Source organism: Eutrigla gurnardus, assembly GCF_963514095.1.
Source record: "Eutrigla gurnardus genome assembly, chromosome: 7".
NCBI classification, from domain to species: domain Eukaryota; kingdom Metazoa; phylum Chordata; class Actinopteri; order Perciformes; family Triglidae; genus Eutrigla; species Eutrigla gurnardus.
Window position 1 is genome coordinate 25,854,780 of NC_139921.1, and position 20,285 is coordinate 25,875,064.

At 44.0% G+C, this 20,285-nt stretch overlaps 3 protein-coding genes across 6 annotated transcripts; 2 read left to right on the forward strand and 1 right to left on the reverse strand.

The window, feature by feature from the left end:
• The first annotated feature begins 319 nt into the window (after window positions 1-319).
• On the forward strand, window positions 320-6,076 carry map7a (microtubule-associated protein 7a). Of its 2 annotated transcripts, none has more exons than XM_084013415.1 (15): window positions 320-710; window positions 1,355-1,459; window positions 1,555-1,629; window positions 1,719-1,882; window positions 1,985-2,084; window positions 2,264-2,380; window positions 2,624-2,778; window positions 2,918-3,042; window positions 3,130-3,353; window positions 3,436-3,613; window positions 3,686-3,854; window positions 4,001-4,105; window positions 4,292-4,342; window positions 4,481-4,709; window positions 5,198-6,076. In XM_084013415.1, the coding sequence occupies exons 1-15, from the start codon at window positions 605-607 to the stop codon at window positions 5,206-5,208; spliced, it is 1,914 nt and encodes a 637-aa protein (XP_083869541.1). In that variant the 5' UTR covers window positions 320-604; the 3' UTR covers window positions 5,209-6,076. The 2 variants fall into 2 exon arrangements, with proteins under 2 accessions (XP_083869541.1, XP_083869540.1); XM_084013414.1 differs by having other exon boundaries at window positions 2,600-2,778; window positions 5,198-6,075.
• On the reverse strand, window positions 5,849-10,030 carry LOC311015973 (uncharacterized protein). Its single transcript, XM_084013416.1, has 13 exons — window positions 9,783-10,030; window positions 9,561-9,680; window positions 8,991-9,110; window positions 8,693-8,812; window positions 7,934-8,053; window positions 7,638-7,846; window positions 7,520-7,565; window positions 7,307-7,440; window positions 7,088-7,219; window positions 6,854-6,968; window positions 6,638-6,772; window positions 6,420-6,545; window positions 5,849-6,275 (listed from the first exon to the last, which is right to left on the reverse strand). Exons 1-13 carry the CDS (start codon window positions 9,985-9,987, stop codon window positions 6,121-6,123), a joined length of 1,737 nt encoding a protein of 578 aa, XP_083869542.1. The 5' UTR covers window positions 9,988-10,030; the 3' UTR covers window positions 5,849-6,120.
• A 452-nt stretch (window positions 10,031-10,482) lies between these two features.
• ahi1 (Abelson helper integration site 1) lies at window positions 10,483-20,283 on the forward strand. 3 transcript variants are annotated; one of them, XM_084013695.1, is made up of 27 exons: window positions 10,485-10,843; window positions 10,936-11,017; window positions 11,369-11,487; window positions 11,583-12,160; window positions 12,247-12,335; window positions 12,438-12,624; window positions 12,802-12,994; window positions 13,081-13,176; window positions 13,262-13,447; window positions 13,600-13,752; window positions 14,005-14,137; window positions 14,283-14,406; window positions 14,683-14,912; window positions 15,413-15,519; window positions 15,626-15,744; window positions 15,973-16,103; window positions 16,192-16,332; window positions 16,447-16,643; window positions 16,733-16,778; window positions 16,889-16,941; window positions 17,336-17,453; window positions 17,897-17,955; window positions 18,556-18,618; window positions 18,708-18,870; window positions 18,953-19,038; window positions 19,463-19,551; window positions 19,746-20,283. In XM_084013695.1, exons 2-27 carry the CDS (start codon window positions 11,002-11,004, stop codon window positions 19,924-19,926), a joined length of 3,657 nt encoding a protein of 1,218 aa, XP_083869821.1. In that variant the 5' UTR covers window positions 10,485-10,843; window positions 10,936-11,001; the 3' UTR covers window positions 19,927-20,283. The 3 variants fall into 3 exon arrangements, with proteins under 3 accessions (XP_083869823.1, XP_083869821.1, XP_083869822.1); XM_084013696.1 differs by having other exon boundaries at window positions 10,508-10,547; XM_084013697.1 differs by lacking the exon at window positions 19,463-19,551 and having other exon boundaries at window positions 10,483-11,017; window positions 19,746-19,891.
• Window positions 20,284-20,285: the final 2 nt, after the last annotated feature.

A 20,285-nucleotide genomic window follows, 5' to 3' on the forward strand; every position in this document is an offset into this window, starting at 1 on the left:
CAGAGCACCGACTCCATCAGAGCTAGTTCATGTACAAGCAATGTATGTCACTGAATATAACACCACAGTTGTCATGGTAATTATTCATGAAGACAGGCTTCAGCCTTGCCTCCATTTCTTCCGTCTCCATGAAACGCTGCATCCCTTTGCCCACATCCATCCAACCAGCAGCCAGTGTGGTGGGGGCATTAAAGTGACACAGCTATTTCATGTGAAAGTAAAGCAGAGCAGCACACAAGGGTGAGATCTTTAAAGGGGGAGTTGCCTTTTTATAGATGTGACTGACCGAGGAACACAATCCCTCCAGACATCCATAGCCTTAAAGGGGACAGGAGTATATTTTGTCTAACCTCCTAATGTATCTCTAACCTACAGGGTGGGGGGGATAACTGGATGCCTTGTTTTCATGCTTCTCTCTTGGTTAATAAGGCACAGACCAACAAGCAGCTGATGCAGAGGGCAGTACTCTGCACAGCCCACTTGCAAAGTGAGGACCCAAAGGCATCTTGAAATAGAAATTCTAAAGAGGAGGAGGAAGAGGAGGAGGGGAGAAAGGAGGGGGCTTTAGAGTGCGAGCATTGGCATTCCAGCCTCAAAAGCTAGCATGGCTGTGCAGAACAAACACAGGGACATCCCTCCATCGCAGGGACCCCTTTCTACTCGTACCATCGAGAGCCAGAAGAAGAAGAATGGATTTGAAAGATCGGGAGGTTAGTAGCTTTTCATCTATGCTTTTTTGTTCTTAAAATAACGATGTGTATGGTGTTTAATCAAAAACCAGCCTTTCCTTGAGGCAAAGCCAGAACGACTAGATCACAAAACACAGGATCATCTGATCACATTGATGACGCAGGAATATAATATACAGATTTCCATTGAGAAATCCGTTAGCATTCTGTGATTGGCTTCAATAAACACAAGGAAATAGGAGCATCTGTGGACATAATACACACAGCATAATCATATTATATCCTTATTTAATTCTAAAGGTATACATGTGATTGCCCATCAGTCTTGCCTCTCTGTCTTGATGTTTTTTGTTTGTTTGTTTCATCTCCATGAGGACTGATCAGGTGCTAGCGTGTTCTCTTCGCCTTTTAAATGGCAGCAGTTTATAATGGCTCTTTCAAGTGCAGCTGACCCTAAGGCCATCCCAGTCCTCAGTAGCTACCATTTGTAGTACTATACTAGCTACTAACGTTTTCAAGCTGATTTGTTTTTGGTATAAAAGATTCTTTACAGATAGAAAATATTGAGTTTCAGATGATCAAAAATGAAACCTGGAAGACGTCAGACGTATCGCTATATTGTTTTTATAACCGTATAACTTGCTGTTTTTCCCCCACACTTTTAGACAATGGGGTTTATATCAAACCAAATTCACGCCCAAAGAAAACATTGTCCTCTGTCGACAAGGCTGCCCAAATCTGCAACACGGCCAGTGTGCGAGCATCTGCAGGTTTGATACAGCTCTAACCTCCTTCATTCTGCAAAGATAATCGCATATTTATGGCATCAAACCAGTGACCACAACGTATTATCTTGGCGTTCCAGTGGCCAATGGAGGAAATATTGATGAAAGGCTGAAAGCTGCACGGGAAAGAAGAGAGGAGCACCAGAGGTTAATTGGTATGTGACGCTGTTAATGGCTTGTCCATTATTTCGAATAAAACTAACCTGCAGGAATCAATTTATCCTGGATCACTTTTCCCCCTCAGCCTCTCGGGAACAGAGCAGGTTGGAGCGGGAGCAGCGGGCCAGGCAATATTATGAACAACAGCTGCAGGAGCGAAAGAAGAAAGTGCTGGGCCAGAGGCTAAAACAGGAGATGAAGCGTGCCGCTGTGGAAGAGAAGCGCAATCAGAAGCTGAAGGAGGAGAAAGTGGGTTTTGAGTGTAGAAATCAACGTGTTTAGTGAAACTGATGCTTTCCCAACCTCTGGGTTGAGTAACACTGACTCTGAAGCTTGTTTTCCCAAATTAAGGAACGAAATGAGTCTGCAGTGCGTAAGACGGTGGAGAAGAGCCAAAGGGTCCATGTCAGCAACGGTCAAAACCCGAGAGGAAGGAAACCCATCAAGAACGGTTAGTAGAGGACAATGTGCTTTCTTTTTTCACTCTCTTTTAACTTTTTAGAACATCATAACACCATACTTAACCGTATCTGTTCTCCATGTAACTTGCCTTAACGCAACAGTTCTTGGAGTGCCTTATCTTCTTTGTTTTTGCTGCACTTAAAACCTTATGCTGATCAATATGGATAGTTCCACGTCACTTGCCACTGTCACCATGGGAGAAGAACTTGGTCAGTCGGCTGCTTACCCCCACATGCTCTTATCTGGCCCGGAGCAAGAGTGCTGGTTGTCAGTCAGGAGAAGAAGGTACTCTCCTCCATGCTAACAGAATCCTGCGTTAACATTATGGCAATGCAATGCTACTTGTTTGTGGTGCTTTTGTAAGACAGCCTACTACTACAACTAACCAACTGCTCATTTTCCTCTCTGTTTACGCGCTGCTTCACAATTCCATCACTGTTTCTACCATTTTGTCATATTTTTTTATCCAATTTCCTATAATAATGGCACAAATCACTGGCTCAGTTGTTCATATTTGTCGCCGTGCAGTTTCATTCCACTCCATGATTTCCACCACCACCACCACCACCACCACCACCAAAACCCCTCCCAAACCCCAGCACAAGTCTGGTTCAGTCCACCACATGCCATCTGCCTCCCCGAGCCCCAAGAACAGCCAGCAACGAAGCATCAATCTGGCACAGGTAATTCTAGGTGTTCCTTTGGATCACCCAGCTGTCAATTTTTCAGTGTTTACTTTTTCCGATGTTTGGACTGAAAGAGGAGAAACATGTAAAAAAAAAAAATATGATAATTGTTTCTTTTTTATTCTAATTGGTTTAGATCAAAGTAGCAAGAGAGCTTGATGCTAAAAAGAAGAACTCAGTTATCAGATCTCCAGCCGTCGCCACCAGTGTGAAACCAGCCAAAGTGAAACAGAGCAGAACGACGTCCCCCTCACCTGACCGGTAAGTGCTCAAAGACATCCACTGTACATGACGGTAACAGTGATCTGAACAAAGTGGGACATCTGCTCTCTCTACTGGATCTTAAAGGACCCCCCGAAGATCAAACAGCAAGAACTCGGCCCCGCTGCAGCCCGAGCTCCCATCGGTCCCTGAGGAGGATGTTTCCGTTTGTAGTTCTGCCCTCTCTCCTGGTAACTCCAGGCCGGTCAGGAAATCAGCTGAAGGTCAGCGAGTGAAATTGAGGGACGAAAATCCACCGAAGGCTCCATGTTCAAACCTGCCCAACAAAAAGACAGACGCTATAAACAGAAGTAAGCTCGATAAATGCTTCAAACTAAAAGTGCTCTTTTTAAAGTGGTATTTTAATGTTTTGAAATTGTTATTTCTCTTCAGGTCCTCCTCAAACGCCTCCTCATACAGCTCCACAGCCTCCAGAAGTCACCTCTAGACCTTCAGCTGGGACTACAGACCCAGAGGAGGCGGCACGTCTCCTGACAGAAAGAAGAAGAGAGGCCCGACTACAACGGGAGAGAGAGGAGCAGGAGCGCCTGCAAAAAGAGGAGGCTGAAAGGTAACAATGCCTACCTATGAGGCAGAGACATGCAGTTCACGGTTATTGGACCTAAATGTATGAATCGTTCAGGCGGAGATGTGAAGATCTGGAACGCAGGAGGGCAGAGGAGCGAGAGCGACAGCAGGCCGAGGCTCAGCGTCTCATAGAGGAGAAGATGAGAAGGGAGGAAGAGGAGCAGAGACGAGCTGAGGAAGAAAGAGCTCAGGCGATGAGGGAAGCCGCCCTTCTGCAAAAACAGGTGGGAAATGCAAACATGTGCATCAGTGCATGTAGGCATTCACAGAAGGGACCGTTTCTGCAATCACAGGCGTCCCTGTGGGAGCTTTTAGTGTTTTTTTCTCATTTATTTTTAACAATCAATCACAGTTTGCCCTGTTTGTGTAGAGAGAGGAGGAACAAGCCAAAGAGAGGGCAAAGGAAGAGCAAATGAAACAAGAACGAGAAGCACTCGCACAGAAAGAGGATGCAGCACGCCTCGTGAGGAAGAAGGTGACATTCAGACGGTGTTTCTAAATAATCAAACCTGCAATCCATCATATAGGTTACTATATATGTATACAACAATACATTATCTGTGTTCATAACAATAAATTATATCAGAGGGTGTCTCTCTCAGCCTGAATGGTTTCACTGAGACTACTCTGAGAGTTTAATAAAAGCGGTTTTCTTTTCCAGCGACTTGAGGAGATCATGCGGAGAACCAGAAGGACCGATTCTCCAGATACGGTGACATTTACTGTTTTTTTTTGTAAAAGTACATGGCCCCAGGGCTCTTATGACGCACATCCAGTATCCACTAATAACTAAACGGCTCCATTTCTAAGAACCTGTCCATGCCAAATTGGTTAATCCCTTTCAACACAGAAATCTGTACCGGCGAGGATTTTGCCAAATGAAGCCCAACCAAAGGAAAACACAGAGCCTGTGCACAGTAGCTCTATAGAAGTCGCCATCAAGTTGCCAGCGGGGACAAGAAGCTCACAGCTGGGGCTGAAAGATGAGGAGGACATGGTACCTGTTGTGGCCTTCAAAGAACGCAGATCCCTCAGGACCCTCACCGGCCTGGAGGAAATCCAAGCCCACCAACGAGCAGGTGAGGCAGATCACCTGAGAACCTTGTCCTCGGGTTGGGGGGGCATTAACACCGATCACCAGACAGATTCGGATAACTTTAGGTTTGGGCTAGACTTATGGATGTAGCACTTACTGACACGCTCCATCGGCCTCAATGTGGGCTCCTAATCAGCTGTTTAGAGGCATGGCAGTGTTTTCAGACCACACAGTTCAGACCATTCATTCATCTTGAACTTTGAGCTGTGTGAGTCTTGTGAATAAGCCTTGAAAAAAGAGCAGCTGTCCAAACACTGAAGTTTGGAAGCCTCCAAGATATGATTATTATGAGGTCTTCGTCACGCTGATATCATTAAAAGTGCCTGCGGACGGCCTCTCCTTTGCCGGTAAACTATACCCCTTAAGGAAAAGTCTGAACATTTATCACTAATTTCATCTCCTGAGCTGCGCTGCAACTTTTGATTTAATATTTCTTTTTCTTTTTTTGTCTCCCTGCTGGGCATTCTTCAGAGGTCATCTGATCACCTGCAGAGTGGGAGCAGACGTTGAAAGACTTTGTCGGAGAGCTGCGATTTCTCCGTGAGACGCAGGAGTTGCAGCAGTACAGCCAAATCAGCACCTTGATAGAGCATGGAAGATCACAGCCTCGCTTCTCACCGAGGACGTCAGCATTTGGTCACTTTTTCCCGTGTAACCAGTGGCACAAATATTGGGCAACGTATTTATTACTTTCTGCAGTACAGCAGGTTTCTGAACTAATAACGACTATGTGTAGACAGTGGTGATGATAGTTTGCGGGTGAGTGTTGCCTCTGTGAAACACTAGGAATAGCCGTTCTAGCAATCACAACATATGTTAGCCATATGCTATCTGCTTAATCGTGATATTTCTTGCAATCGATGCACTTTTCCCTCCCCAGTTTTGTCACTGTGGAATAAGGATGGCTCAAGTGGCTGTTTGCAAGAACAAACAAGAGTTTAGGTTGTCGGCGAAAGTCCACTTCCTGTCTTACCCTTTGGTTTTGTGAAGTATAGCAATCACATGTTTCTAAGCTGCTAAGGAATTTAAGTTCCAAAGACTTTGCTTCAGTTTTGTGAGTGTTGTTTTAGAGACACGATGCACAAAGCCTTTATTGCACTTACCAAAGCAAAGTTTGAGGCATAGAGTTCAAGTGAGTTTATTATCATTATAAAAGCATATAAAAAAAAATGTATCGGATCGTCAATATTTGATCCTATAGTTTATGTATTGCCTATAACTATCACTTGTTAAGCTGTTCAAATATATGCCATATTTCATTAAAGTTGATACTATGTCGCATCTCTCGCCTTGTTTTTCACTTAATTTGTGGACTGTAAACATAAAAATTAAAACACCATATAAAAATGCTGCCTGTCCACACGATGCATGAATGGAAACACTGTTAACATCTCTCAGTGTTTGTTCTGAGGAAGCGGAGGGTTTACAGAAGATGGAGAAAGAGGCTGGATGGTTTGCAGCAGCCGCCTGGTTTCTTCCGTCTGCGCATGCACCTTCCAGAGCTGAGCCTCCAGCTCACTGCCAGCCAGCAGAGCGGAGAAGTCTCCGTCTGTCGAGGGAAGAAGGCACAAAGCAGGCTCAGAATTTGCGATGCCTGACTTGTTCAAATATGCTTAGGGACATCTAGTATGATAGCATAATTGGCTGCAGTACCCTCGGGTGCTTAATAAGTAGGGGGAGGCCAAATACAAACCTTTCTTGAGGTTGGATATTGCAACTATGCCAAGCTGCTGGAACTTAAAATCGTTCATTTTGAGGAACGCCAACAGGTACTCCAACATGGCGGCGTAGTGAGGTCTCAATAACTGGACTACCTCCCCTAAGTGGATAGTATGAAAACACAGAATATAACAATATTTAATGACTTTAAAACTACATTATGTGATGTTTTCTGTCAATACTTTACATTACCAGTCATTTCCAGTTTGCCAATGATGGACGCGCTGTTGTATGACACCTGAGGAGGTTGTGTTTGTCCCGACAACTTCACGAGTCTTGAAACTTGCTCCGACGTTATTGTCACCGATAAGGTGGACTTAAGTTGATCTGAAATAGAAGGAACAAAATGTCATACAAAAGAGGGATCTGTTAGAAATTCAGCAGGACAAAAGCTAATTCATCATTCACCCCGGGTCATGAGGTGATGCAAGCATGACGTCACATGCAGCCAGATCTCATCTGAGGGGGGTGGAGACAGAAGGGCCCTGAGGAGTCCTGGTAAACACAGACTTTCCATCACAGCCTACATGACAAGGATTAAACACCACTTTAAATGTTTTTAACTAAAGCACGACACACAAACACATCGTGTATCTACTCCAAACATGTGACATGAAATCAATAATTGTAGCCTCGGTGTACCTGCTGACCCGTGCTGGAGCGACACAGGTCAGTGATTATCTTGCAGCTGTGTGTGAATATGACGGAGCTGGTTGTGTGACGATGAAGCAGCTGACCGATTTCCTCCACCAGGCCGTCACTCACCAGGACTTCCTGGATTAAACCGGAAACATTATCAGGGATACGACGTACAGAGCAGTTGTGTGCATGCTGTCGGGACACTTTTGTAGGAAATCGTACATTGTTTGGTGGGTGTGCCGACAGCGCGGACAGCAGCGTTATAGCCGATTCCGCCCACAAAGGAGAAGAGGATTGCAGTAGCGCCTTCAGAGGCAACACGCAGCCGAGCTCCATCAGCTGCTCCTGGATCAGAACTAAACACACCAAAGGAAATGACAAACAGACTCTGCTTCGGGTATATTATCCATTTCTGGCCCCGTTGCTCATAGTTACCGTTCTTTGAGAGAATGTGTAGGCATCTGCATGCCTGGGTTGAATTCTGAAAAAATATAGATTTTTTATCGTTTCTGATTCAACTTCAAACTCATCAGCCACCAACGTTCACATTTACCTTTTGCACAGAGGAAGACACGAGGGTCAGAAGAGACTTTAACAAAAAATGACCCCCAGTAGCGAGCAGCTTTGGGTGCTTCTCCTGAACAGCAGCGATGCTGCACAGAGCGGTGCAGCTGTAGAACTGAGCCTCTGAATCCGAGGACTGCAGCAGAAGCACAAAGACGGGAATGGCTCCCGCCTCGCATAAGATCCTCGCTGACCAATCTGAAATTATTTCCACGTCCTATTGAAGCAAAGTAACACTGAAAACACAATAACTGCTGCTTCTGGTTTTTATGAAAATGACCCCACCTGACTGTGCGAGATGTGACAGAGCCCAGGTGGCGTTCTGCTGCACCTGGGGGTCGTAGGATTTCGCTAAAGCCAACAGTGGCATGATTCCATCCGCCATGATAGCTTCCCAGTTTGATTCTGTATTAAAAGGGAAGAAAAAAAACTCCACGTGTGTGCTCAGCTGGTCCAGACAGAACTACAATGGCATGTTGTGTCTCTGCAGTCACACATGATTACACTGTTTTTCTCCATTTGACCAAATGCATTTTGCACTGTCAAACTATACTACTACAACTTCACCAAAAAGGTTATGCTTTTGTTCTGCTATTAAACGTTCCCATATCCTACAAAGTGAGTCTTTATTCTATTATAAAGCAGGTCTATGTGGCATAGAAATACTGTGAAAGGATTAAAAAAAACCTCAATCCAAGGAGAAATACACACAGCCCATATTCAGAAACGGTGCTTTTAGATGAGCCGATTTATTGTGCGGTTGTGACGTTACAACTACACAATAAATAGACAATTTCACAGTTTTAGATGCACACAAATTGTTCCCAGTTTATTTCTGGTTGCAGTGGATGCAAATTACATAAACTGGCAGGAAGTAAACATGGACCCAACCTGTTGCCTAGCAACATAATTCCATTGAAATTTGCTAAGACGGAGCGAAACAGTTTGTTTCCCTGTCCCCCAAAAAAAAGGTATAAGCCTGGAAAATGAACATGAAATGTCTCCTTAAGACTTGAAATAAAGGTCCTCCTTGTCTGTACGAACCTGAGGAGGCCAACATGGTGACGCAGGCACACGAGTGGCACTGAGCGGTGGCATCACCGGACTGGAACAACTCCAGAATGGGCACCAGCATCCCCATTTCAATCACTAACTCTTTGCACACTGAAATCAAGAGTGCATGGACAGTAAATATGACCATCTGATCCAGAGATAATGGGATTTCATGTGGATGCATTACGTTTTTAAACAATTAAAACACTTTAATAAAGACGGGCTCTGAGGGTTATGAATCCACAAAAGACAATACCCTAAATACCTTGATTTTTTATCTCTTACCTACCATTTTTCTTGACTAACAGGTTGACTAAGGAGAGAGAGATGGTCTTTTGCACCTCGAGATCCGCTGATAGAAGTAAGGACATGACTGGCTCCATGAAGGCATCCGGTAAGGGGGATTTCACTGCAGCACATACAAAATAATAAAATGAAAGAAAGACAAAGCAAAAAGTTAACACAGGAATCTGTCAACTGCCACGTTTATGCAGAATAGCATGAGGTCCTACGTTTGCATACAGCTGGATAACCTGTACTTATCAATACAGAGATCTCACAAAAGAGAATATTGGAATACAAATCATACTTTATATGGGCTTGTGTATCATACTGCAGGATTTCAAAAATAAATCTATGTATTATGACGTCAACCTGACAATAAAGCACACGCATGCTGGGAATTATCTGCAAACGCTGGACAAAAGAAAAATACAGTTCAACATTTGCATGAAACCCTCGATAGAGAGCTTATCTCCACGGTGAACGCGACCGTCAAACAACAGTCCCGTCCTTCGCATCTGCAAGACATGAAGACAGTCGAGCAACATAAACTCATATGTTTGTTAGTTCTACTCACGATGATGACTGAGATGTAAATAACACATGGCTGCAGTAGTTTGTAGATCAGTGTCTTCTGAGGTTGCAAGTCTGCTCAGTGCTCGTAGACTTTCCTGATCAAGTAGTGGACGTTCATCATCTAAGAGACGAAACAGGTGAATGATGAATACTACTATGTACAGGTGTGTTTGGCCTCCACGACACAGAAAGCTGTCTACAACAAAGGAAACACTGTTCCTACCATGCAGCAGGCGTGAAGACAGCAGCTCCTGCGTCCTCCCCTGCAGACAGCTCCTCCCAGGTGGCTTCCTGCAGCAGCAGGTGCACCGAGAAAGTTCCCGAAAAACCTCCCTTACTTTTTGCTCAAACTCTCGCCAAACTTTACTCAAATGGAGAGCAAGTTCTTTGAGCAGTCGGGAGCAATTTTCACAGAAGCCAGAGGCCATTGCCACATCTTCAGTGGAAAAGCAGCACGACGGCACCTGCCTGTGCCTGTCACACACGTCTCCACGCAGACACGCCCACTGGCTCGTCACGTGACTGCCAGGTAAAGGTCGTTTTTTTTTTTTTTTTTACATTTAATGTATGGAAGTCCATTTTGTACAACGTATTCAGTTGCAAAGTAAAGTGGTTTATTATGTTAGCTTACATTGTTTATTTCTTTTTTTAAAGTATCATTATAATTGTTGTAATTGTAATTTGCTCTTTCTTTGTTGGTAAAATAATAGACAATATAATTTAAAATGTTTTTTTTGCAGCTGCGTCACGTTAAACCGTTTTTAGAGACTATTTTGAAGGGGTAAAAAATTAAACGTTTATTTTATGACAGCTCTTGTTATTGCCATGGTTACGGTTGTGAGACGGCTCAGCCATCGCCGGTGTTGTTGTTGTCGGCTACGTCACAAACATGGCCGCCACGACCCGCCCTCATCCCTGAAGTGGTTGACTTGGAAACCGTCGCAGCGTCGTCGGTGAAGTTGGGAAGGAAGAACAATAATCACTGCGGGTAAATACGCGCCGTAGCTCGTTTAAAAACCCAGCTTCGTTTAAAAAAAAACAGCTTCGTTAAAAACCCAGCTTCGTTTAAAACCCACAGCGTCATCTAAAAACGCGTTTGTGGTCACTCAAGCTGGTTGTTGAAGAAGCTAAATCCTAGCGCGCTGTATCAAATGTAGTTAGCATTGCTACTGTGCTAGCTAACGTTAGCACTTAGCAAGCTAACGTTTTAGAGTCTCACTCCGTCGCTTTTCACGGATCGTTTCCGCTTCAGCTTCACACAGAAACCACAGAAACGCGACACGGGTTCGTTCCACAGTCTTTCACCCAACCATGCTACACTAGCTGCCCGTTTTTGCACGGTTAACGTTCACGGGTTGCCTGTTTTGTATTTGAAGGATGGAAGCTTCCTGCCTGGATTATTTACTCCCCTTCTGCTCTCAGCATGAGAGACATAGCGCTGCATGAGGATGCCGGTTGGTGAGTTTCCTTCTGTCTATGTTGTTGTATAATGAGTGATATCACAGCGTACAAAGGCCCCTCCTGCAATACAAGTACAGAAGGAAAGTATCAAAAGTAAAAGTTGTTATAATGCAGAATACCTCATTTCAGGGTTTGATCATATTTTATATATGAGGATTGTTTTTAATGATATAGTTCATCAAGGTTAAACTCTTTTCTATTGTTTACACTATTTGGTTGTTTAATCTTCACCATTTATACTCAAGCAAAAGTACTTCAACGTCATATTATTATACAGTAGTAGTAGTAGTAGTATTAGTACACTCTGTTGGGGCGCCGAGCATTAATGACAGTGTCACCGTTTCACAGGTGCAAGTGAAGACCGGGCCAAGACCCGGGAAAGATTCAATGAAGTCTTCAAAAAGTACTCTGAATCAGAGAAGAAAAAGTTAAAGAAGAAAAACACAGAAACTCAGGAGACTATTGCGGTATGTTGTAATAGTTTAAAATGACAGTTGGTTTGAAATCAAAGGAAACATATGGACTGACATTTCTTTGCTCTCCCTTCTGCTGTTTCTTTTAGCTTCAGAATCTCAAAAAGAATCTCAACCTTGAGAAGGACACGGAAGGTGATGAGACCATCCTCCAGAACACATATCACCCTGAACAGGGCAGCCCTCGCTACACCAAGAATGAGCGCAGAGAGAGGGAAACAGCAGAAAAGGTTAATGTCAACAACAGTAGGAACCAAGAGGAGCCTCCAATAGCCAAAGGCAAGAAGAAAAGTAAGAGGGAGCTTCCCTCCCTCCCAGTACCCGAGGATGCCAAAAGTAACCTCCAGGATGCCGATGCTTCCAAGTCTGACGTCGCTTTGGAGCCAGACGATGTCGGCGGTGGTAAGGAACCGAAGCGAAAAAGTAAGAAGGGGAAAGGCAAAGGAGATCCAGAGGCTCAGCCAGAGAATCAGGTGGAGGATGCAGAGGACAAGCTGCTGCATGAATACCAGGAGCAGATTGTACAGGAGGAGGAGAGGACTTTAAAGAAGACGGGATCCAAGACTGAGGACGAGAGTGTTGTCTCCCACGGTGTTTCGCTTAATAATGATGTTGGGAAGAAGAAAAAGAAAAAGCTGAAATCTGTGATCACACAGTCGGATAACGGGTGTGTATATCTACTAGTAATCAAGCTACAGGCTATAGTTTTTAGCAGCATGTTGAAGTAAGATTTAATACGTTTTGGTCATCTAGGGATGAAGAGGAAGATGCTGACCAGAATGCAGACGTAGATACTGAAGCAGAATCCAAAGGAAAGAAGAAAAGGAAGAAGAAAAAGCATGGTAACTGGATGTTAATTGTCAGCCTCGCTATTACCAGGAAATAATTTGAAAAGTCTGTACAGCGTTGATTCATTCTACTTTTTAATTTTTTTAATTTTTCAGTCGTCAAAGAAGAGAGTGAAACGGAGGCAGAAGTTCCACAGAAACCAACATTTGATGACAGCCTCGTGCTGGGAGTGTACGTCCACAAAACAGATCGACTCAAGTCGGACCTGCTGATCTCACACCCGATGGTGAAGATACATGTGGTGGATGAAGTCACCGGACAGTATGTGAAGAAAGAAGACTGGTGAGAATGGACACTCAGACTAATCCAGTAATCCTGTTTATTACTGGGTAATTTCAAAGGGAATAGAAGGTGGTAAAACCTTTGAATGGTCACAGTTTACTGTCCCATCTTTATGACTTTCTGCATTTTTACAGCATGTATTTGCTTGAACATTAAGTCTTTGTCTTGTTTTCATAGCCATCGGCAGGTCTCCTCGTTTTATGAGCAAGAGAACGTCGACCACATTCTCCCCATCATGACTCAACCTTTTGACTTCAAGAAAAACAAATCAATCATCCCTGAGTGGCAGGAACAGATCATCTTCAACGAACGCTTCGGTTACTTTGTTGAACAAAACGACGACAGCCCCAGGGTTATACTCCTCTTCGAAGTAAGAGAAACTTCACTCAGACATATTTGTTTATTTTCAGTTTAGCCGTCAATCATTCTTTTTCTATATATATATTTCTCGTAAAGATCCTGGACTTCATCACCATGGAAGAAGCAAGAGCAAATGTTGATGTTGACAAGCGTGAGCGAGGATTCAGAAAGATTGCATGGGCATTCCTCAAGGTATTATGTTTGGCTTGGTCTGACTTTATACTTTTTTAATTGCTCTTATTAATAGTTATTTTACAATCTTCACTGTGTCCTTCAGCTTGTAGGCACAAATGGTGTGTTGAATATCGACAGCAAGCTTCGCCTCCAGCTCTTCCGTCCTCCACCTCGGGCAAAGAGACAACCTAAAACAATTGAGGTGGCCGAGTGGTGGAGGAGGTACCCCCGAGACAAATACGCATCCACCCTTTATATCACAGTGAAAGGCATTAAACTCCCTGAGCATGTAAGTCAGTCGCCCATTTTATGGCCACTATTATTATTTTATGTTATTATCTTTTATAATGAAGTCTTCTGTTTTGCATCTGTACTATAGGTTAAAGTAAAGCCAAGCGGATTGGGTCGTATGTTGGAGCTGAGATGGTTTTTGTTCTGCAGGTGGACCCCTGTATTCGCTCCATGATGGCGCTGCAGGAGGAGAGGGGCAGCACCTCTTACAGCGAACTGCAGAATGAGGTCACCAAGCGAAGCATGACTCAGCCTCTAGACAGCAAGCCACCAGCCTTGACATGGAGCAGGCTGCCTGGACAGGTTGGTGGAACTAGGAATTATTATTATTCATTATTATTAGTCTTAGCTACTCATTCTTCACTGCATCAGCACTGTGACAATTCCTCCTGTCCATAGAGGCTGTGAAGTGATCCCTTCCTTATGGATTGCCAATGTAATGAGACGGGAGATCCACAGTCCCCGTTCTCTGCATGGGCATGTCACTGTTAATGTAAACCAGAAATAATGACACTTGGTTGACTGTACAAACACACCGGAGTTTCTCTGTTAAAGGTGTGTCGGATTCCAAACAAGTCCATGCAGTCATTCCGTGGTGGTCAGATGGGCTGCCTCACCGTGCTCTTCTCTCATACCGGCACCATGCTGGCTGCCGCCTGTGCCGACAGAGATGCTTTCCCTGTCGTAGGTAAGCAACACCATGTCTGTGTAAAAAAAAACCCCAAGCAGAAATATCCAGCTAATTAACTGGCTGTTTATACATGAGCAGCTCTGGGGATGACCTCAGGGCTCCAAAACCTCCATGCATATTTATACATCCCATTCATTTACAGTGTATGAGATTCCCTCCGGCCAGGTTTTGGCTGCCTTCGGTGGTCATCTCAAAATAGTCTATGATCTCTGCTGGTCCAGAGACGACCGGAGCATTTTGTCTGCCTCCTCTGATGGAACTGTCAGGTGAGTTTTTTGGCTTGAAAAATAAACACTACTCATCGGGAGTGAGTGAAAGAGTTGATGTCACAGTTAGATGTCACTGCTGGGGACTGAATTGCTGTAATAGCTGTTTGCTGTCGCGCCTCTAGGGGGAGTAAGAACCATTTGTATTGAGTGGCTCACTTGTTACCAGTGACACAGCATGTTTTGGGCTGTAGTGGTGATTGACTGACCCAAGAGTATTATTTAAAGAACATAATTCTTTTTGCATTATTACATTGTCTTGCTCTCCTCCGTCAGAGAGTGGAACGTGGAGAGGCTTCAGGCAACGGCCCAGAAGGTGCTCCCTCATCCGTCCTTTGTGTACTGTGCACAGTACCACCCCACAGCCCAGAACCTGGTGGTGACCGGGGGCTACGACTTCCTCATACGGGTGTGGAGGCTCGACGTGGACGATGTGAACGGCCAGCTGCTGCAGGAGTTTGAGGGCCACAACAGTTTCATCAACTCAGTCTGTTTTGACTCTGAAGGTATCGTGTTTTCAATGTTGTGTGTGAACCTTATCATTAAAAATAAACCTCTCACCTAATGCATTCTGAGGCTTTAATATTTACCTGAGAATTGCTATCAAGATGGAATTTGATATACAATTAGTCATCAACCAAACTCCACACAGTCAACGGCATTCAGAGAAAGAGTAGGCTGCTTTCTACTTCTGAGGACCTGAGAGATCTCCCAGTATTACGCTCAGTTAAAAGAAGAAAAAAATGTTCATAGCTAATCTCTTAATCATAAGCTGCTGCTGCTGCCTTCACCCCCACACACACACACACACACACACACACACACGTACATTTTCAGTTCGTTTGTGAGCATGCTGTGCATTTAAGTACATTTCTGAGGGGGATTATATTTAGTATTTCTGCTCTTACAGTCTATTGTAAAGCAAAGGATGTTCTCTGTTTATGATGTGAAGAAGGATGTTGTACTCGTGCCTTCGTATAACTGGTTTCCCATCTGTTGTAATCAGGAAAGAGAATGTTCTCTGCAGACAACGCAGGCCTCATCCTCGTGTGGAAAACTACAGTAAATGACAGCAAGCGTCATCCGCCATGTCATCGCTGGTGTATAGAGATGGTAAAGTAGACATTTGTCATGTTTGATACATATACAATATGCTTTAGATTTCTTATTTTAGCAGTAGGAAAGACGTTGGAAAGAAATGCATGTTTTGTCTCGGCAGAAAATTGACGAGAGTGACCTCAGTGGCGTCCCCATCAACATGCTGCAGCTCCATCCAAACGGGCGGTGCCTGCTCATTCACGCCAAAGACAGTGTCCTGAGGATGATGGACTTGAGAATGTAAATAAGACAAGACATGACTTAAGAAGCACTCTCTGTATTCACAGGAAGCTGTGACCTCTCTTCTGCATTTTGAGTGCCGCTGCTGGTTTTGTGACTTAACATATAGCCGCTTTAGTGACCCGGTGCAAAAAGAAGCTGAGTCTGCAGGATAGATTGGAGAGGAATATATGAAACATGCAGCTTTGTTCAAATTTGAAATATCCATCATGTGTCTGGCCCCTTCAGCCTGGCTGTAAAGAAGTACATCGGAGCCACAAACTACAGAGAGAGAATCTATAGCACCTTCACGCCATGCGGGAACTTCATCTTCTCTGGTAGTGAAGACGGGATGGCATACGTGTGGAACACAGACACAGGTGAGATTTTCATCTTCATTTTCTGTGGGTTTTGAAAGTAGTCCTTCCGCCCTGTGGCTCCAGCTCTCTGTCGTCCTTGTCTTCTCAGGTGACCACGTGGCGGTCTACTCTGAGCTGTGTTACCCCACCGCTCTCCACGGCGTGTCGTTCCACCCTCACGAAAACATGGTAGCCTTCAGTGCCTTCGGTCAGAGCCAGCCCATCCGCGTGTACCTGTTCGATCGCAAAGGTTCGTGAAAACATCTGACGAGAGCCGTTTTTTCCGAATGTTATTTCAGTCAGCAAAGCCGTTCAGTTGATACACACATTTAAAATACAATCTATGTGATGCTGTATCACACAGTTTCCCAGCTGGACGTGCACAATATAAAAGCTACGAGCAGATCGGCTTCTACAGTCCCCAAAACCACCAGAACCACACCTGACCCCCCAGCGCTGCAGGACATGTCCGCTGCTTCAACCATGGATCAATTTGCCCAAGTAACGAGACTTGCATTGAAAATGCAGTTTGTTAAGGAGCAACTGGATTCAGTACTCACCGTAAATACTCTCCCTCTGTTACTTTGATAAGTATATATAAATACAGAAATTCAATATATGTCAAAATTCACCTTTTCAAATCATTTTAGGAACCACATCAGAGGTCTTCAACTTCTGGATACACTTATGAGCAAGGTACTATATATATCTTTTTATTCTTATATAATGAACATGCTGTGGTGCGTTACATCTGGATCTCTGTGTTTGCATGGAAGATATTCTGTTTCTGTGTGTTTGGTTTGCAGACGGAATGAGCAGAACTCACACAGGGAGGAGCTTCACGATAGATTCTGGCACAGTGAGTTTTTGATTCGTACGCCTTTGTAAACACACCGTAGTGCACTTAAATAAAGGTGAGGTCAAACCAGCTTGTTCTGAGGTTTCCTCTCACGTGCCGAGGAAGGAAACCCACCTCTTAAAACCTCGATCTATTCTATCTTAAATCTTTATTAGCATAGCATTACAGAAGGGTATTGCATTTTCACTGAGCTGCTTTATTATCCTGGCTGCCTTGTGTATTTTTGTCACATTAAACTTTTTAAACTCTCAATTCAATCTTGATGTTATATTGCATTAGGAGGCCTGACCTCACCAGAGGCCACGTATACATCAAGCGGACAGTCGTTAACATGAGTTTAATTTGAAACATTACTGCTCCTTTGAAACCAAACAATGCAGCCTTTTCTTTCCAGACGGGATTAGGTGCTTCGTTACCACCTCCGTCGCTCCTGTCGCCACACGCCCAGCTGCAGCTCTCCGGCGCCCTGGCGGAGCAGCTGATCCCTCAGGCAGCTCTGAGCAGCCAAAACCGTGAGTGGCTTAATCGACACCGTTATTTGTCTTTAACCCACGAAAGGACTTCACCGCTGCTCTGTGATAGGTCAAATATTTTTGCAAGATTATAGTTTCTCACGGGATTCAATCTGGTGCACTATGAGAGCAAAATGAAGAGGCTGCTCCAGCAGTGGTGTGATGTAACTAAATACATTTACTCCACTTAAGTACTGTACTTCAGAACAATGTTCAGGTACTTCTAGCTGAGAAGTGTAAAAATAATTTCAGTTCCTCGTGAAACTGAAGCAGGCAAATTAGACTTTATCTGAACAAGGTAGAGCTAGATCATACTTCCTGCATTCTGGTTTAGTCTCTTGAAGCAGGTTCACCTCACTTGTCTGGAAGTCTCTGGATTGTGTTACAGTCCACTATGAGATATTTGGGCCTGGTTTAGTTTTTTTTCTTCCTTGTAACTCCAGGTGGGTTCAGTCCAGTCGGTCAGCGTCTAAAAGGAGCGTCACCTTTCAGACTGCAGGCGGTAAGGCTGTTAAAAGTATAATATGTAGCTTTCAGCATATTTTCAAACCCAAAGAATTGTGTAATCAAGGTAACCGTGTTGTGGGAGTAACTTTGAGCTCTCAGGAATTTCTTTTAAGCCACATTTTTACCATACACTATTTTTAGATCTGTCATTTTTCATTATATATTTTTACCGGATGATGGATTTGAATCATCAGACGTCTGTATCTTAAGTTATCGGTGAAACAAGCTGAGCAAACAGCTGTATCTGCCAAAAACTGCTTTTTAATGTGGAACTTCTTTATTCAGTTATATTCCATTCACCGGTTTTAATCTTGGGATCAGTTTGTTTTGGAGAGGAGACGCATTCGGCAGCCAGTGAACGCTCTGAGCGATGAAGACTCGTGATTCCATGCTAATTCACCACGTCGGCCTTTTTGTTTTCACAGTCCCAGCGGCGTCACATTACAAATAGACGGTCTAGCAGTTTTCAAAGTATATTTCTTGATTTGCTGTTTGTGATTCTTTTCTTTGTCGGCTGAATGTTAAACAGATGGATGTGACTGTGCACATTAGAATGTAATCTACAGGATTACATCTCTGTTCTTTTCTCCATCAGAACCTTCCTGACTACATTTCTTCCGGCGTCCACGTGGAAACGGATTCGGCCCCCATTCAACTAGTAAGTATCCATCGTAGCTGCCCAGCTGAGTCGCATGCTAGCGCCCCCTCTTATATGCCACCTCTCCACCCGCTGCCTTCCTCTTCCAGGTCGTCTCACTCCGTGACTACAGAGCCAATCGCTCTGATGAGCTCACCATACAACGCGGTGATGTCATCCAAGTGTTGTACAAAGACAACGACAGCTGGTGGTTTGGGCGTCTGGCCAATGGGCAGCAGGGATATTTCCTAGCTTCGCATGTAGCAAACGAGAGTAAGTGAATGGCGATGTCTTGTGATGGATGCCGAGCGCATGACGTGTATGAAATTCTGAAATGGGTTATTTTATATCGTAGGAGATTACAATGAAGAGGTGACCGAGTCTGTTGAGGCGCACACGGCCTTGTCTGAAGGGCCGGGCGAGAGGGCAACGCCAACCAGGGTGAGGAGAGGCAGGGTCCTCCCATTCGAATCCTTTCTTTTCATCAGTGTATATCGGCTAAAAGGTGGAAGTGGGTGTGGCTGTGTAGGGCTTCTCTCTAGTGTCTATGGTGCCTGTTTCTCTTTGGTTAAATTAGATTTCACCTCAATCTGTCTCTTGCTCACAATTCACAAGTACAGCCTCGTGGAACCTTCAAATCAAATCAAATTAAATATGATGATCATCTATCATAAGGTTTCTCGGTTTCTATATTTAAAAATCGGCTCCATTTATCTCTCCTCTTCCATGATCGCGAGCTGGACGGCTGTTTTCAGGTTACTTGTGACGATATATCATCCCGATCATGGAGATACACCACTATGAACTCATGTATGCTACGGTGGCTTTTCCTGTCATTTCATCTTTTCTTCCTTACTGTTCCAAGGTGTCCGCTGCAATTAGTTCTTCTGGGGAACTTCGGTTTCTTTCTGAGCCAACCCTCTCCGACACCGAGCCTGAGTTGACTGATGCCAAGTGAGTGGCTCGCTGTGCTTAAATCCTCCTCCTCCTCCGACTACATTCACGGGGTCGTAGTTCCACTGCATGGGGCTCCAAAACGTCGCTTTTCTTAATACGTATTCAATTGTTTCTTTTAAAAAGCAGGTTTATAACCGTCGTGTTGTATTATGGTTTTAGAAGTGAATTCTGATTGGATGATTTTCCTACAGAACTAGAAGGAAAAAGAAGGTGAAAAAGCCAGGAGCGCCTTCGTCTTCGTCTCAAGCCACATTTTCGGATGCGGATGCTCCGGTGATGACGAGCACCAGGAGGAGAGGCCGATCGACAGACAGACCCCTCCCAAAGAGACCCACGGGCCGGACTAATGGTGCCTTTGAGCCCGACACATAATCTCACAGAGGTCATTGTTTTCAACTTGACTGTCTTGACCTTTTCTCTTCTTTTCACGTTTTACACTTTTTGTATCGACTGTTTTTACCGTTTTTTATTTTTATATTTGAACAGTCAGTAAGTCTGTATTGTACTAAATACAGGTTGATCTATGTAATGTAAAGATTTGTTTATAAAATGTCTTTGCTCAAAGAATTCTTGTACATTTTACATATTGATTGCATAGACTATCGTGTACATTTTTACTGATGCTATAGAAAACAAGATGTTATATTGTAGTTTGGTTAGCCTGTAAGAGATTCACAAAGTTTGTATAAGTCACTTCTTCAGAGCTATATTAAAAAAAACAATTGCATTTC